This window comes from Hydra viridissima, unplaced genomic scaffold (genome assembly GCF_058129835.1).
Source record: "Hydra viridissima isolate aposymbiotic clone 2 unplaced genomic scaffold, HvirCarnegie_v1 scaffold_11, whole genome shotgun sequence".
Classification (NCBI taxonomy): domain Eukaryota; kingdom Metazoa; phylum Cnidaria; class Hydrozoa; order Anthoathecata; family Hydridae; genus Hydra; species Hydra viridissima.
This window is the reverse complement of record NW_028324310.1, coordinates 4,268,038-4,284,869: the sequence shown is the minus strand read 5'-3', so window position 1 is coordinate 4,284,869 and position 16,832 is coordinate 4,268,038. Positions and strand designations below refer to the sequence as shown.

Below are 16,832 nucleotides of genomic sequence, written 5' to 3'. Positions count from 1 at the left end.
ACTTTGGAGAACTGTTACATGGAATCCATTTTAAACATCCTATGCTATATAGAAACTGTGATATGATTTTGAAATTTCTCATACTTTTATATGAGTAACATGGAACCTATTTTGCGGGTTTCATTAACTGGGTTAATTTAGAAGGGTTAAAGAATATAAAACTGAAGATAACTTGAAAAATACTACGAGTGATTTAATCGTAAAATTTACTAAACAAAATTGATCTTTGGTATTTGCTAAAATCGAACTCTATAAGATCATTTTTGGTTTTGAACAAAAAGCCAAGAGTTTGTTCTGCTATTTAGTGATGATTGTGCCTCATCAACAACTCACAAGCTTGGATCACAGATTAAAGTCTCCTATGTCCAAACATTACGGCTTCATGATGAGCGTGCATCTTTGTTCTACTATTTGTGTTAAATTTAATTTTCCGTTACCCCCTCTACCTCCCTAGTTTTATGCAACTTAAATATTTTTATCGTTGTAAAATATTTACAAGTATTATAAAATAGTAAATGAGTGTGTATTACAATTTCCCTGTTTTGTAGGCGTAGATTAACCATAAATAGCATAATAAATTATAAACTTGTTGTCGCATTTGGGAACTAAAATATTAATTATTAATGAAAACAGTTAGAAAATTATTTCGAGCGTGTTTATGTTCACGCTCCCATTTACTTCATTTTTAAACCATCAAATGCTTTGCATATACGTAGTTTCTCAAAATAAATTTATTACACTTTTACTATTTCCAAAAAGACCTTACATTTTGCGAAAATTTTTATCTGAACAAATTAAAATTATTTTTAAATAGCATGTCAAGAAGTACCTAACACTTGCTTTTATAGGCGCCTGTATCTTCACCTGTTATGCTCCTACTTCTATGAGTAAACTGACTAATTGTACAAAATAATTTCTATTTAGCTCATTCTTCGATATTTTTCCTGCGGGTACCCATACCTCTTTTAGAAATCAAACTAAAATATTTTGCTTATTCTTTTCTTATTTTATTTTAAGGCTGTGCAATGATGATGCAAACACAGGCTTCAATTTTCAAAAATTTAAGTTATAAAATTGCGCTTTCAATCAACCTTTTTATCTGCATTTAACTCAGTAATGTACAAAGTTTCTCAAGGCTTAGCATTTTTTTAAAATAACTTTTAGCTATTATCCTTCAGTTCAGCGTCCTCTGCCATCTCTGCCACACAACTGTTGAATTAATTATTTTAATAAATTTTTACAATTACGTCTAAAACTTTTTATCTCACTGTCTGTTGTGAAATGAATTTTCTATTAATAACATCAATCTTTTTTTATTTTTCATAAATTTTAATTCTATACTCTTTTTAATGTTAAAGAAACTTTTCTTTATTTTTAGATGATGGATAAATACTGATGCCTGTCGTTATATTTAGGATGACAGGATAAATACCGATTTATTTTTCATGCCACGGTCAGCATAATTTTTGTCATTTAAATATTTATGAACAAGACATGTTTAATTGGCCTTGAATAAGTAACGGGTTTTTTTTTAAAAAATTTTTGTATGGTAACGATTGTTCTTTCTTACCTGAGAAATTTCTTTTTTTTTTCTTTCAATCAAGTACGAAAAAATTACAAATGCAGCAGAGATAATATTTTGATATTTGAGGACGAGCTCAGCTTAAGTTAAGAGAATGTCAATCATTTACTTCTAAAAATCGAAAAAAACTTTACTATAAAATTTTAAAAAGAAATCAAAAAGGGTTTGCAATATGATCAAATATAGAGGTTCAGTGTGGCCACACATATTGATAGCGATTGCATTAATACATATTAAATTTAATAAATTTGTAGCTTTTCGGTTAACTATGAAACTGTAATTACAATAATAAATTCGTTGGAATGTTTTTAGTTGGAATCTATAGTCAGGAAGTTTAATGCTTTTGTTGTTTTCTATCGGAAATGAAGTCGAGATATGATACTCTTTAGTAAAAATTAAAAAAAATGTCAATTGGCCAGTATGCTGTATTTTTAAATATACAGGACAGGTATATACAAGTTCTTAAGTATAATAGATTTTTAAGAGTAATTTTATACCTTACGCAATTTTTTTTTGCGCGCGCGCGAATTCGGCGTTTTGGATAATACGTCGCATTTTTTTCAGAATACTTGCCGATTCTTTTCTACACTGATTTTTATAACAAGAACAACACTCTGTAATACTGCATACCAACCAGTTAAAAAATTTTCGCTTTTTTTTTTCGGCTGCAGAAGGTTTAAATGACACAAGCATTATGAAAGTTGGAAATATAAAAGTATTTTCCTTTCGATCTTTCTGTGCGTCTAAAAAAGCCTATAACTTAATAAATCAGTTAAATAATTCTAATCTATATTTAACACTACATACAGTTACAGAAATAACATATAAATGCCATTATATCAAAATTATATTATTGGTAAAGAATTGTCATTATTAGCGGCGTGAAACGCGTTTTGACATGTTATTTAATTGCCCTCCATTCACAATCGGGGGGTTAGGGTGTAGCAAATGTAGAGTAAACTCTTTTAAAATTGAATTTATTATCTTTTGAAAATTGTCTTATAAAAATCATCTTTTGAAAATTCTATCATAAAAATTAATTCAAATTTTGATGAAAAACGTGTCTCGAAGTTCTGCTTCTCTTTGAGCCGATTCTTGACGGTGTTTCCCGCGTTATTAATTGAGACACTCTCACACACATGTTCTCGAAAAGCAACATTTTTTCAATCTTCGCAAGTTTTTATTTTCTAAAACTGCAAACTCCAGTTGTACCATCCTATTTATTTACTAAATTTCTTTAGACAATTAATGACTTGTAATTAGTTGTGTTTTATTTATAATATAATAAAAAAAAACTGTTTTCTCGATTTAAAGCAAACATTCTACAAAATAAACAGAAACTTTATATTCTAAATTTTAAAATTACATAGATTGTATTACGATAAAGCGCAGTTATATTGCGACAAACTGAAGAGCGCTCGTAGCTTTTAAAGCTCAAAATTTGGCTAAAAAATTTGGTTTTCTACAAACATTCTATAGGCATTCTATAAACAAAGCAAGGAGTTGAGCAAAATAGTTTTTTTTTTTTTTTTTAATGAAGCGAAGCCAATTTCAATGAGAGATGATCATCTATACTGATTGTCAATAATTACAAATTCACTTGCTTTTTAAATTTCTTTTGATTTTAATAAACAAAATAGGTGATATTCGTTTTTTCTGAGTCAAAGATCGTCTTAATTTTAACGCTAGTTAATTCTAATGTCATTAAATTTTCAATCTATAACGCATATTTTTTATGTTTATAAAAAAAATATCTTTAAAAATGTTTTGAGTTCTGCTTGCCGTTAAAGCCGCAACTCCCTAAAAAGTACAGTTCAATAATTTTAAACTTCAGATAACCTCTTTCACATTAGTTAACACTCCTCAATCATACATAAACTAATCCTCCTCAATTCATTTGCCTCCTCAATCAATAGTAAATTTGCAAGACCTGAGTGCTGCAAAAGCAAGCTTATTTTAAAGAAACATATTTGTAGGCGTGTCAAAGAAATTTGCCCATCATTTATTGCCTGGAGGTATCTTCTTTAAGAACCTAAGTTACATAACTCATAAATAAAATAAATCTCTATCAATTGACATCAGCGTCTTAAGCTATTTATATTGACGTCTTTTCTAATAAACAGTGGCAAACAAAAATTTGAGTACCCTACAGAGAAGAAACAGATTCTTGAAAAAAAAAAACTGTTTCAAACTCACTCTTCGGATAATTGGTAAAACAAAGAAATAAGAAATAAATAAAAAAAGAAGCTAAATAAAGCTTTGCAATTTTAAATGTAAAATATTAAGTGTTTATAAAAGTTAAGAAGTAAGAAACACATTTGGGACATCTTGAAAAACATTTGACGTTAAAACATGATAATGTCGTATGCAAGATCTTATTGTGAGCCTCAAACTGAAGTTACATTATTTCGTTCGCAAAGTAACATTAAACACTCTTGTCTCAAAGTTGCTTTGTTGAAGTGAATAATTCAAGAATTTGATTGATTTATTGGTCTTATTTGTCGTTTAATAATGTATTAAGTTTTAATACATTAAAGAACAACGATCAAACTGAAATAAATAGTGATTATTTGTAATTTATAAACAGACGGTTTTCCGATTTCGACGAACTACCAAAATTCAATTTCATCAGTTATTTAATTATTTTTTTTATAAGTGAGTCGATCAACTAAATTTTGATATGGAAGTTTAAGGTTGTTAGGTCATCATATGTTTTCCTCACTTTTTTAAAAGACAAAGAAGCGTAAAGAAAACATAAATATAAGACATTGTTTTCATTTAGATTACTATCAGATTCTAAAGAAATACTACAAAATATATAATTGTCTAACTATTAGGGTAATAAATCAAAAGAATTGTTATTTGAAAAATAATCAAAACACGGCTAAAAAATCATCTCGCTTATTTGATAACAAAGATGGCGTACGGTGCTGGCACCGAAATTCCACAAAGTAATAGAAATAAGAATACCAAAATTGGACCTTACAATATAGGGAAATCAATTGGGAAAGGAAATTTTGCAGTGGTTAAGCTTGCAGAACATACTTTCGCCAAAGAAAAGGTAATCTTCTTAGGTATAATTGATAAATATTTCTAGGCAAGATGGCAGTATTGTTTTTTTTAATAATCGCACCACTGTTATCAATAGTGCTCTATATTTTCACCTATATATATATATATATATATATATATATATATATATATATATATATATATATATATATATATATATATATATATATATATATATATATATATGTATATATATATATATATATGGCTCAGTATTATTCATGACCCTTCTTATAAAATTACTATTCTTCTTCTTCTTGGCGACATAAAGTAATTTTGATATTTAAAGTTTTAATATCATAATTTGCTAATTAGATAAAAGCAACAAAAGCACCAACAAACATTAGCATCCCTACCTAATACATCATTCAGTAATTGGAAAAAGGTTAATATATTTAGTATGAGAGTTACATACAGACCATAACTTTTTAGCTGTTCTTACAAACAATGGAATAATAATGATTATATATGATACTTGCATTTCAAATGTTATGTATATTTTGGCTGCATATATAAAAGGCTAGATATTGTTTTTCAAGTAAAACTTAAAAAAATTGCTATATCTAGGTTAATGTATATGTGAGCAATCCAAAATACATCTAAAGCATCAACTGTATTTGTATATTTTGAATTTAAATGAAAAATTTTTTTTTTTCTTTTTATCATATCTACACGATTTTTATGGGCTATACACATACAAATGTGTTTATCATAAAAATCTTAGTGGTAATTTTTCCTTGCGCTTAAAATAGTATTCAGACAAACAATATATACAATAGTATTTTTTATATACTTAGCTAATAATTTATTTAAATTAGTAATTGTATGTGGCTCTATTCTTTAAATGAAATTCGTACTATTTAAAAAGCACTAACAGTGTGGTTTGTTTTTAAAAGACATCAAATAAATAAATAGTAAGCAGTTTATAAATTCAGATCGTTTTTAGAGTTAATCAGCCATTGAAAATTATTGAGGAACATATTCCCTTTCTGCCCCTTTTGCAGCCCTGATAATAGTCAATATGAGCTTAATTATAGAGTTATATCAGGATTACTTACAAGTCAAGTACTTATAATTTTGTAGTTAAGAAATGCAATAGGCATACATTCCTTAATGTATAAGAATATCAGTCACACTTTGGTATTGTAATCTGAAAGATCAGCCTATATAGTTAGGTTCCTGTTTTTTAAAGTGATATTAGCCTTTTTTTCCACATGAAAATATGCTGACATTTACTTAAATAGCTACATCGCATTTTACCAGGTTCAAGTGCCAATCTACCAAAGGTTCTGCTATAGATATTAGTGTGCTGGTAGTCTGCACAGATTATTCTCAATACTTTGCTGGTAGTCTGTACAGATTATTCTCAATACTTTCCAATTGCTCTTAATAGTAACCTTGCAGAAATTCTTCCAAATCTGAATGATTTAGGGAGTCCACCTGAAATCTGAACATTTTTTGTGTATAAGATATGATATGATTTAAAATTATTGCTTTTGTGTTAATTGAACTCATTGTGAGCTATATAAATGTTGTATTTTAACTATTCTATGATTAACTATTCTATGCTTGTTTACAGTTTAAGCTTGATCAGACATTTTAGCTATACAAGTTCTTTTTGTTTGCATGGTTGTGTAAAATAGCTTTACATCATAATTTTGATGTTGATGTTCTAAACAAAAGCATGACAGAAACAATAATAACAACAGTTAATAAAGTAATAGTACAGCTCTACAAATAACACTTAATTCATCTAGAAATAATAGCAAGATGTTAGTGGCATGAAGGGTATCAACAATCTTTGGGTTTTTTTTAACAATATTAATAACAAAGATGTTAAAATAACTGGGTCTGATCTTCCTGCAACCTTTCAAGAATCGGCTAAAAAACTACAATGTTGGTTTGTTAGCAAATTGCTTACATCTGCACAGGATTTGGGAAGTTAAAGCTTCCACAATCAATTCTTATTACAATACTTGCTGATCAAGTAGGTGTTGGTTTAGGTTCACATTTTATAGTCTGCAATTAGTTTCTCACCTGGAAAGTTCCAGAATGGCCAAATTCAGTTTCATATCAAGTCATTGAACAAATGTTCAAACATTAAATATTGTGAACGACATTGCTGAATAAGTAGTTAAGCCCAGTGCCAATTTCCTAGCAACAGCTAAGAGTGAAGAACATTACCTGAATATCATCAAAGTTGTGGAGAAGGACTGATAGAAACAGCCCATCATTCACAAATGCAACGGAATGGTTATATACTATTCAGTGTTAATAGATATTCTAGTCAATATTTAGTTGTGGCTGCAGTATCATTTGAAAGTATGGATTGTCTAAATTTCTACATAAAGTAGTTTTTAAAGTTATGTTTTTTTTAGCATAGCAATATGTCATCAAAATCATTTTGATTGGTAGATCATTGATGTTAAATTTTGTTGAACTTATGTCAGATATATTTTTTTTTGTTAAATTGGAAGAAGTTTAAATAGTGATGAAAGTTTAAAAAAGGGAGGCATGTATTTTTAGCTGTGTTTTGATTATTTTTCATACATACATTTTTCAAGTGTTTATTTTTTTTAAGGTTGCAATCAAAATGATTGATAAGAGCCAGTTGGATAGTGATAATCTTCTAAAAGTTAAGCGAGAAGTAAAGATCATGAAATTAGTCAATCATTCAAATATTGTTAGATTATATGAGGTAATTCTCTGCTGCATTGCATTTTTATAACAACTTAATGGATAAAAGTTGAATGAAGAATGAGCCTAAAGACCTCAAGTTCTTTTTCTGATTTGTTTTAATTGATGTTTCTTTTGTAAAAGTTTTGGTGGCTAACTCTTAGTTTTTGTCTCTATCTTAAATCCTGTTTTTTTTTTCTATTTCCTATTTGTTAATCTTAACTTAAAACCTGAGTGTGTTTAAAAGTTCATTAAATTTTTCTAATCTTTTAGGCAATAGTTCTATATATAGATTAAATACCAACTGCGAAAGTATTATATTTACTCATATATTTGTACCATTTTATTATATATCATTTAGGTTATGGAAACTGATAGATACCTTTATCTAGTAACAGAGTATGCTGCTAAAGGAGAAATATTTGGTTAGTCTTACTCAAATTTATTTTCTTTTTTGCTGATTACAAAATTTAAAACTTAAGAGAGTTCTGTCTGCTGCAGTTGTGTTTCTAAAGTTGCTAACTGAATTCTGAGATTAAGACAATACATGTACGATGGAAGTTTTAATTTATGCCATAAGTTTGAAATGATTGCCTCGTTTTTCCTAAATTAATTTGTTTAATTATCACCTTTCTGTGGTAACCTTAAGCATAAAAGTTGCTCAAACCAAAAATGTACAAATGGAAAAATGTTTGTCTCACAGAAATTTGTTTTTAGTTTTAAATCTTTTTACTTATAAAATTTATATAGAGATGTTTACAAACATCTTCTTAGTTTGCAATGACAAAGAATATGATGGATATTAAACTTTTATTTTTGATTGAGTGATTTGAGGGATTGTATGATTGCAACTCCTGAAGCCATGTTACTTCTATAATCTGACTCAGAGAGCAACTTTTAGTATCATTGATTGATTCTTTTCTTGGGGTGGAAGCAGCTGTTTCCTTAGATAAACAATGGCAAAGGATAAGTTAGCTTACTTTTAAACTTTTTGCTAAAAATTTTAGCTTCCAATGAAGTTTTTTTTTTTTTTATTCAACGTTTCTCTCATGCAAAATTGATCAAAAACAAATCTGGTGGTGGAAAAATAGGAGGGTTTTCAAGATAAAAAATTGTTAGAAAATTTGTAGATAGTGTCAAGACTAACCCAGGCCTCTCATTTAAAATATAAGTTTTCTCATATTTTTATTTCAAAAATTTGAAATATTTATTGTCTTTATTCTTAAAAAATAGTATATGATTCTGAAACTCAAGGAAAAAGTGCAAGAACCCAATGCTTTAAGTTGTACAGCAATTTTATTTCTAAAATTTTCTGTATTATTGAAGCTGACAAAACTTCAAGTGCAATTGGCAATTTGTTTTTTTCTGGGGCTGTTTTTTATATATTCAAATATAGTGGAGAAGCAAATTTTAATTCACAAAACAAGATAAGTGTGCAAAAAAAGGCCTTGGTTTGGCTAACTATTTTCAGTTGTGGCAAAAAGTTCAGCACCTTTTCTTTGTGAGACTTGCTGGTCAATTATGTTAGACTGCCCAGAATTGAAAGTTATTGAAAAGTACTGGGCAATCATTAAATGAAAAATAAAGAAAAAAAAAAAAACACACTTTGCAGAAACATCAAAGTTTTGAAAAATTTCATCGAGTAAAGCATCAAATAGTGTAATGCTGTGTGTGAGCTTATGGGGAGACCACCAAAACCAAAGTTTGAAGTTTTATTAAATGTCCACAGGAATAAATTTTTTTTTTTTTCAAATATTTCATCTTCACATTTATTATTGATACATTAGAATTATTCTTTAAATAAAAATTTATTATTTATTTTTTCAAGGAGTTTTTCTACTTTCCATTTATTTCATTTACTTGCTTTATATTAAATACATGTCATAGTATTTAACATTCTAGATTTGCTAATTAAAAGTGGGAGAATGCATGAGAGTCAAGCAAGAAAAGTTTTCCGACAGATAATTGCTGGCGTTGAATATCTACATCTTAAGCGAATTGTACACAGAGACCTCAAGGTAGCTTCCTGAGTGGTAGTTCTCCCTCTATTACAATTTTTGATTTTGAATAAAATTAAACTTGTACCTAAATTCTTTTTAGGCTGAAAATTTGCTTTTGGACAAAAACAGTAACATCAAGCTTGCCGACTTTGGGTTTAGCAACACATTTGAGGTTGGTGGCAAACTTAAGACTTGGTGTGGCAGTCCTCCCTATGCTGCACCTGAATTGTTTGAAGGAAAGGAATATTATGGACCTGCTACTGATATTTGGGTAAATAGTGCAATTTAGAAAGTTGATTAAAAATCATATAGTTTAATACAAAAGATGGCAAATCAGAGAAATCATTTACTTTACAGTGTCTATCTACCTTTCTTTTCTACCTTATAGTCTTATAGTTAAACTTGCAGATTCATAATCAGTAACAATTTTTAGAATTAAGGTTTTTTCTGAATCTGTTTGAATGCAAAAGCAGAAAACATCATATAAGCAAGAAAAAAATGACTGTTCTGTTATCATTTTCATTATTTACATGGTGTCTTATGCTTTTTTGTAAAAGCATTTTTTAAACTCAGATTACTGGAATAAATAAGATATAGTCATTTGCAGATTTTTTAATCATGTTGCTGCTATAATTTTGATTTCAAAAAAATCATTAATAATTTTTAGAGTATGGGTGTTGTTTTATATGTGCTAGTGTGTGGTGCATTACCATTTGATGGACGCACCCTTCCGGATCTTCGGCAGCGTGTCTTGACAGGAAAGTTTCGCATACCATACTTTATGTCTTCAGGTAATTTAAGAAACACTTTGTTCTATTTTACATGCAGCTAGTGTATCGGTATTGATTCTGATTTAATTGATAAAGTAGAATGGTGCTTTTTTATATAGTCCAATGTTTACTACTGACAACAAAACTCTTCTGTGAATATTTTTTAGATTGTGAGAATTTGATTCGTCATATGCTTGTAGTCGATTTAAATAAACGTTACACCATGACTCAGATCAAACAACATAAGTGGATAATTCAAGGTGAACCATATCAATTTCTTATAGAAGAAGATGAATTTGGTTTTGCACGTCACCATACCGAAAATGGATCATACAATGAGCTAGTACTTAAGCAAATGGAAGCTTTTGGTGAAAGTAGAGCACATGTTATTGAAGTATGAATTCAAATTTATGCATAAATAACTTGAAATATGTGCATATGAGTCTGAATCTATGTATGTACTAGTGTACATTAGAGAGATAGATAGAAAAAGTGATAGAGACCCTGACTGTGTCTATACACAAACACACACACATATACACATATACACACACATAAATGTAAGTATATACATATACAAACATATACATAAAATTGGTTTTATCCACCATCATGTAAATGCACACACCCTGTAAAAATATAAGCAAAGAAACCTTTACGTTTTGTAATATTGTTCACTTTTGTTTCAGTGTGTCAAAAACAGCATGTTTAATCAAACCTACGGTTTGTACCACATTTTATTGGATAAACATCTAAAACAACTAAAAGAAGCAGCAGTTCAAAACCGAAGTTCAGTAGAAATACATAAAGAATTTGATGATTTAAGAGTAATTCAGGAAAAGACTAATTGTGATGTTAATCAATTTGCTCCTATTGAACCACAAGAAATTGAAATTGAAGAAGTGCAACCTAGTGCTGCTGATTTAGCTCGCTACTTTTCAAAAAGACGTGGTACAATTGCTGTTTCGCATATACCGGATGTACGTAAAACTTTAAAAAATCCTTCAGAAGGACTACCTGAAATGACAGCATGTCGGTCACCATCTCCATCAATATATCGCGAAAAAGAACAATTAAATTATAAAGAGCAACATTTACCTCGACCTGCTGTATTACAAGTTCGTCCAGAGTTTGGTCGGCGCGCCTCAGATGGTGCTGCCACGCTTCAAAATAGCATTGCACAATTTAATTTACTTCACACCATGAAGAAAAATAAATCTCCTAATAATGAATGTACTGATAGTCATGGTAGCCTCGTTCAAGTGCGAGAAAATGATAATACAGGCTCTGAATCTGAAGGGGAACCAGATCTCGAAGCAGTGCAAAGGTATATGCGCTCTCGTGGCAGTAGACAAAGGCATACTTATAATTGTGTTTTAGAACCCACAGTAGAAGAGCACAATTCAGACTCTTTAAATGCTACTCCACAAATATTAGTAAAAACAAAACGTGGATCGGCAAATACAAAAACTAGAGAACGAGAACGAGCTAATCTAACGCCGTATCTTCCTCTCAGTCCTGAAGCTAGAATTCGCATGTTAAATGAAAGACGGTCATCTGAGGGAACACTACTTTTCACTGAAAAAAGAAAATGTGAAGACTCTGAAAATATGTTGAGACAGGTACGTGAGGAGCATAAAAAACTTCAAGAGCAGTACTACAATGATCCTCAAGCGGTCCCATCGCGCTCACGCAATCCTCAGTACTGTTACTCTTTTCCTTCGTTTCTTGATGATGAAACCGTACCTTCAGAAGCAACTACTACAGACAATCTTGATTTAAGTCTTGCAACACTGCAGAAGAAGCAAGAAGTGGCTTGGGAAAACCTTCATGTTCAACACTTAGTCCAGAGAAAAATTCTTGAGAAGCAAATGGAAGAGAAAGAAAAGGAACTTTTTCGTTTGGCGTCTGAACAAGAAAACATACAATTGGAACACTGTATTTCTGAGTTTTTAGCTAATCAAGCACCTGTATCCGATGATGACCCTTCTGACTTAAATTTAAGAAACGAAACTGAACTTCCTAATGAAATGATGAAGCTCAATTTAAAAGTATCAAGTGGTATGCCTGGGGGTTTGTCAATCAATAACTATCAACAACAACTTGAAGCAATGGTACCTTCAAATCCATCAGCTACCATGGAGATCGATCCACAGACGCAATCCCAGTTCAGATATAGCAACGTGACATCTTTGTTCAACAGCCATTCTACATCTCGTCCACATGCTTCTATTTTAAACCCACTTATACACAACATACGGCCCCCGCACATTCCAGCAAATCATCCGTTATCTAACAGTACCGATTTAGTTTGGAACAATAATGTGGAGGAAAACGAAGAGTTCAAGAATGAGAAAAAATTGCGTAACCCTTTATCTAAGTCTCTTAGCGTGGATATGACTTCTGTACTGGGGATCGATGAAGTAGTTGCAGCCGTAAAACGTTGTTTGGATTGTCGTCCTGAAATTGACTATAGTCAGTCAGATAGTTATTTTTCGTTATATAAAAAAGGTGTTCAAGTGGAAATTGACATTCAGCCTATTGGCAAAGGAAGTCTGCTTAGTGGGGTTAAAATGCGTCGTGTTGGCGGCGACAAGTGGGCGTATAAAAAAATGCGTGATGATATACTTGCTGGGCTATGTTTGCTTTTAGTTAAAATAAGTGAATAAAGTTGAATGCTTAACGGCACAAGTTTGCTACCATCAGCATCTCTATTATCATCAGTAGAACCACTACTACCACTAGTAGAAACCACTACGCTCTTTTGCATGTTTAAGTACTTAAACAGCTGAATAATCGAGTTGCGTTCACTGGTTATACCAAAGTGTGTTGGTTTGGCATGTTTACAGGTTTTCGGAGTGAGATTGTAGATAGCGATGTTACATCTGTTCTATACAAACCAAGTCTTAAGAGCGACCAAATGGTGGAAAATTAGTAGGACTGCTTTAAAGTTTGTGGATTTGTTTATTTAAACGAATTGTTTTCTAATTTTTCCGATATTTAAAAATTGGCCCTATGGTTTAGAATTCTAAAATCAAAGTTCCTACTCAGTTACTTATGGTCTTATTTGATCAATCTTTCCTGTTAATCATGATGATTTTGCTGTGACAACCCTATAATTTATTTTGTGAATTTACAAAAATTCACAAATATTTATCAAAAGTTATGAAAATTTTTTTCTGAATACATGTCTTCGTTACTTGAATAAATTGTTAGTTGATCATGTCGCCAATATATATTTGAAGATCTATCAACCATCTATCTTAGTGAATTGCATATAATGAGCTTAGGTTACGACATGTTATAATGTCTTGCTGGATATTAACAGCATTTCATGCAGCCTGTTACACTGATAGGGTGTGTAACTCTAGTGTATACATTGTACATGTTTTATATAAATTTATATTATTTATTTATCGCATTATTTTTATTAAATTGATCTTTTTTTTCAACGAGTATAAGAGGAAAACTTTTTGTAAATTTAATATCTTCGAATTCGATATCTTCGAATTCGATATCTTCGAATTCGATATCTTCGAATTCGATATCTTCGAATTCGATATCTTCGAATTCGATATCTTCGAATTCGATATCTTCGAATTCGATCGAATCGTTGAAGTTTCTCGTTGTTTAATTTTGCTTGCGTATGTTCAGAGCCATAATTTTTTTTTTTTTTTTCTCAGTTTTTTTATATTATTTTTACTTTTAAAAATGTAACAAACATAAAAAAATCGATTGCGCCATCCTCTCGTCTACCAATTTTTGTATATTTTTTTCCCCCATATATTTACCAAATGTTATATAGAATTACCAGAAAATAAATTTTGACACTTTTTTCCTTTTTGTTTTTCGTAAACAAGAATTCTTTATGTTAGAAGATTTTAAAAATCGACCATTGAAAAACTTGACTTCTTGTCAGATTAAATTCAAATGGATTATATTATATGAGAGAGATAAAGCTTAAAACTTGATGCAAGACTATTTTATCTCAGTTTATTTCCAACATTTTTCTAATGTTTGAAATGAAAATAACTTAGATCTCTTAAGGTTTTTCGGTACTTAAGGACCATTTAGTCAAAATGAAAATTATCCAGCTTTGAGACTTGACCTTTTTTTCAAATTACATTTATTTTTTTTTCAAGTGTTAAATTTGTTATGGTACACGACAGTTGTACTGGTAAAAAAAAAAAAAAAAGGTAGGACTTACAATTGTCTTCTGCGTTATATCTTGACATGATACTATTTTTTTAGATTGTGCTCGATTTATGATTTTTTTTAGAAGAATATATATATATATAGTTTTCAGACATACATATATCGATGATGCAATTATTAAGTGCAAGGTTGTTCAATTAGAGTAAATATAATTTTAATGTTTATTTCAAAAAGAAAATTATCGATATTAAAACATTTATAATATCAATTATGTATAGTGTTCTGAGCTGAGGTATAAAAATGAAAAGAGTCTACTTTTATTGAGATTTTTTCCTATTTTTTTTTTAGAATTTAAAAAAACATTGATTTACTTAGAACATATGGCTGCATCAGTGTAATTAGTACATGTGCATAAAAACGGTCAGATTTATTTACGGGTTTAAGCCTATTATTAGTTTTATAACGTTACAAATGACTTTAATATATTATTGATAATTTATTACTTATAATTTCTTACATAATTTCTTTATTACAAAGTAGTAAGTTTGTCTAGTTTTTTTTGTTATTGTCAACATAAGTAGGTATTTGTGAAATAAATTACATTTCTTATTCATTTTTTTTTTTTTTTATAATTATTACTTGAACAAAAAATTTTATATTTCTATGAGAAATAAAAGAAAATGTCATGAAATAAAATGAGTTTACAATAACATCAAGTAAATAAAAAATAATTAAATGTAATGTAAAGGTTAAAATCATTAATGATAGACTTTTAATAAATAGAAAACGTTACGTAGGTGGAGAGAAAATCCAAGTTGCCCATCGTCTGAAAAGTTGGCAGGTTTGTTAAAACGTTCTTAATTGAAATTTCACTATTGGAACCACTATAGTCATGTGGAAATATTTCAACTGAGAGCAAATACAAAATATCCTTATCTTTTTTTTCGGATTCAGGTAATTGATTTGGATATTTAAGCGGAACCACAATTGAAAACCATATTTTTCTTCCGGAATCTCGGTTTTAATATTAAGATACTTTCAATACGACTTAATACATATTGAAATAATTTTTAGTTTTCATCAAATTTAACTTTTCTTTTTTAGCATTCACGGTTGTGTTGGTAACGAAGCCTTTTAGTAAGAAATTGATGCCATAAAAACCGGAATAGGAATTTGGAACATCAGTTTTTTTTCATTTTAATAAGTAAAACGTATTCTCTGGTGGTTTATAATTTTCTTTGTTTAAAAACATTCTTAATGCAAGCATAAATCGAGTCAGGTTCAAGCAGGAATGATCTGACTCCTATAAACTTCAGATCTCTAACATTTAAGCGGTAAATTCTGCTCACCGAAACAAATTTGTTTCGATTCTAGTCTTCATTATATCTGAAAATGAAGTCCCATGTGTGATAGACGACGGTAATTGCACTTATCTTACATGCAACACTTTTGGCAATCTTTTGGCAGTTGTCTAAGACAGTAAAGTTGAATCAACGTACAAATTTGATGACCTTGATCGCCTTGTTTTTAGAATTTGCCATTTTGTTTTTAGAACTCGTTTTACTTTCATGTTAAGGGATTTTTTTCCCCTCTTAATGAAATCATAGTTTTCATGTAGTGAGTTTTTACAGAAGTACCTTTAAAGCTATTTCTATAAGAGCCGCTTTACAGGCCGTCCGATTATTTTGTTTTTGCTTGTTTTTTTTGTTGTTTTTTTCTTACATTTAGTGGAACTTTTATTTGAACACATGGAAATTTTCATTTATACGTGTCAATTCAACTATTTGTTTCTAAGTCAGGTAGTGTTGATGTGTCTGAATTTTTCTTTACAAATAAAAAAAATCAAACATCGCGCAGTGATTGAATTCTTATTTTTGGAAGGTGTAAAATACAAAACAAATTCAAGAAAGATTGTTAGAAGTGTATCAAGACATCAGCGTTTGGTTTTTCGTTTTTAGACGAATAATGAATAAAGTACAAATTTCTATATGAATCTTTTAAGAGAAAATCAAATTTTCTGAAGTTTATTAAAGTAGGAGTCTATGCATTTAAAACAGCCACGTTTTTTGAATGACACGTTTATATTCTTACGTAAAAATTTTATGTTAAAGTTTGTTTAATCGAATTAAATCGGTTTTAATTGAATAAAATCGGTTTTAATCGAATTGAATCGGTTTTAATTGAATTAAACCGGTTTTAATCGAACTTTGCGCAATGTCTTGAAAGTTTGAAACAAAACAACATGAGATTTGTGAGGTGTCGCAACTTTTTTCTGAAATGCTGTAACTTTGTATGTCAAAATACACACATTATTTAAATTAGATTTATTTTAAGTAACCTATACAAAAATTTTTATCTTATTCGTTATTATTCGTTAAAAACCGAAGAGCCAAACGCCGAAACGCCGATGCTTAATAGAGATTCTTCACCTTTATTCGCAGCAGTATACAACTGGATTGCTCAATTTAAACGTAGTCATATAAGCCTTGAAAATGTTTCTCTTAATGAACGTCCAAAAACTGTCACAACATCAGAAATCATTCTGTATTCACCAGATTTTGTCCCAGTGCTTCAACC

General features: G+C 29.7%; 1 protein-coding gene across 1 annotated transcript; it reads left to right on the top strand.

Annotated features, from left to right (window-relative positions):
- Positions 1-4,330: 4,330 nt before the first annotated feature.
- On the top strand, positions 4,331-13,309 carry LOC145190980 (serine/threonine-protein kinase SIK3-like). Its single transcript, XM_080067886.2, has 8 exons — positions 4,331-4,643; positions 7,236-7,352; positions 7,692-7,755; positions 9,233-9,348; positions 9,431-9,601; positions 9,998-10,121; positions 10,268-10,494; positions 10,790-13,309. Exons 1-8 carry the CDS (start codon positions 4,500-4,502, stop codon positions 12,767-12,769), a joined length of 2,943 nt encoding a protein of 980 aa, XP_079924012.2. The 5' UTR covers positions 4,331-4,499; the 3' UTR covers positions 12,770-13,309.
- The last annotated feature ends 3,523 nt before the right edge of the window (positions 13,310-16,832 follow it).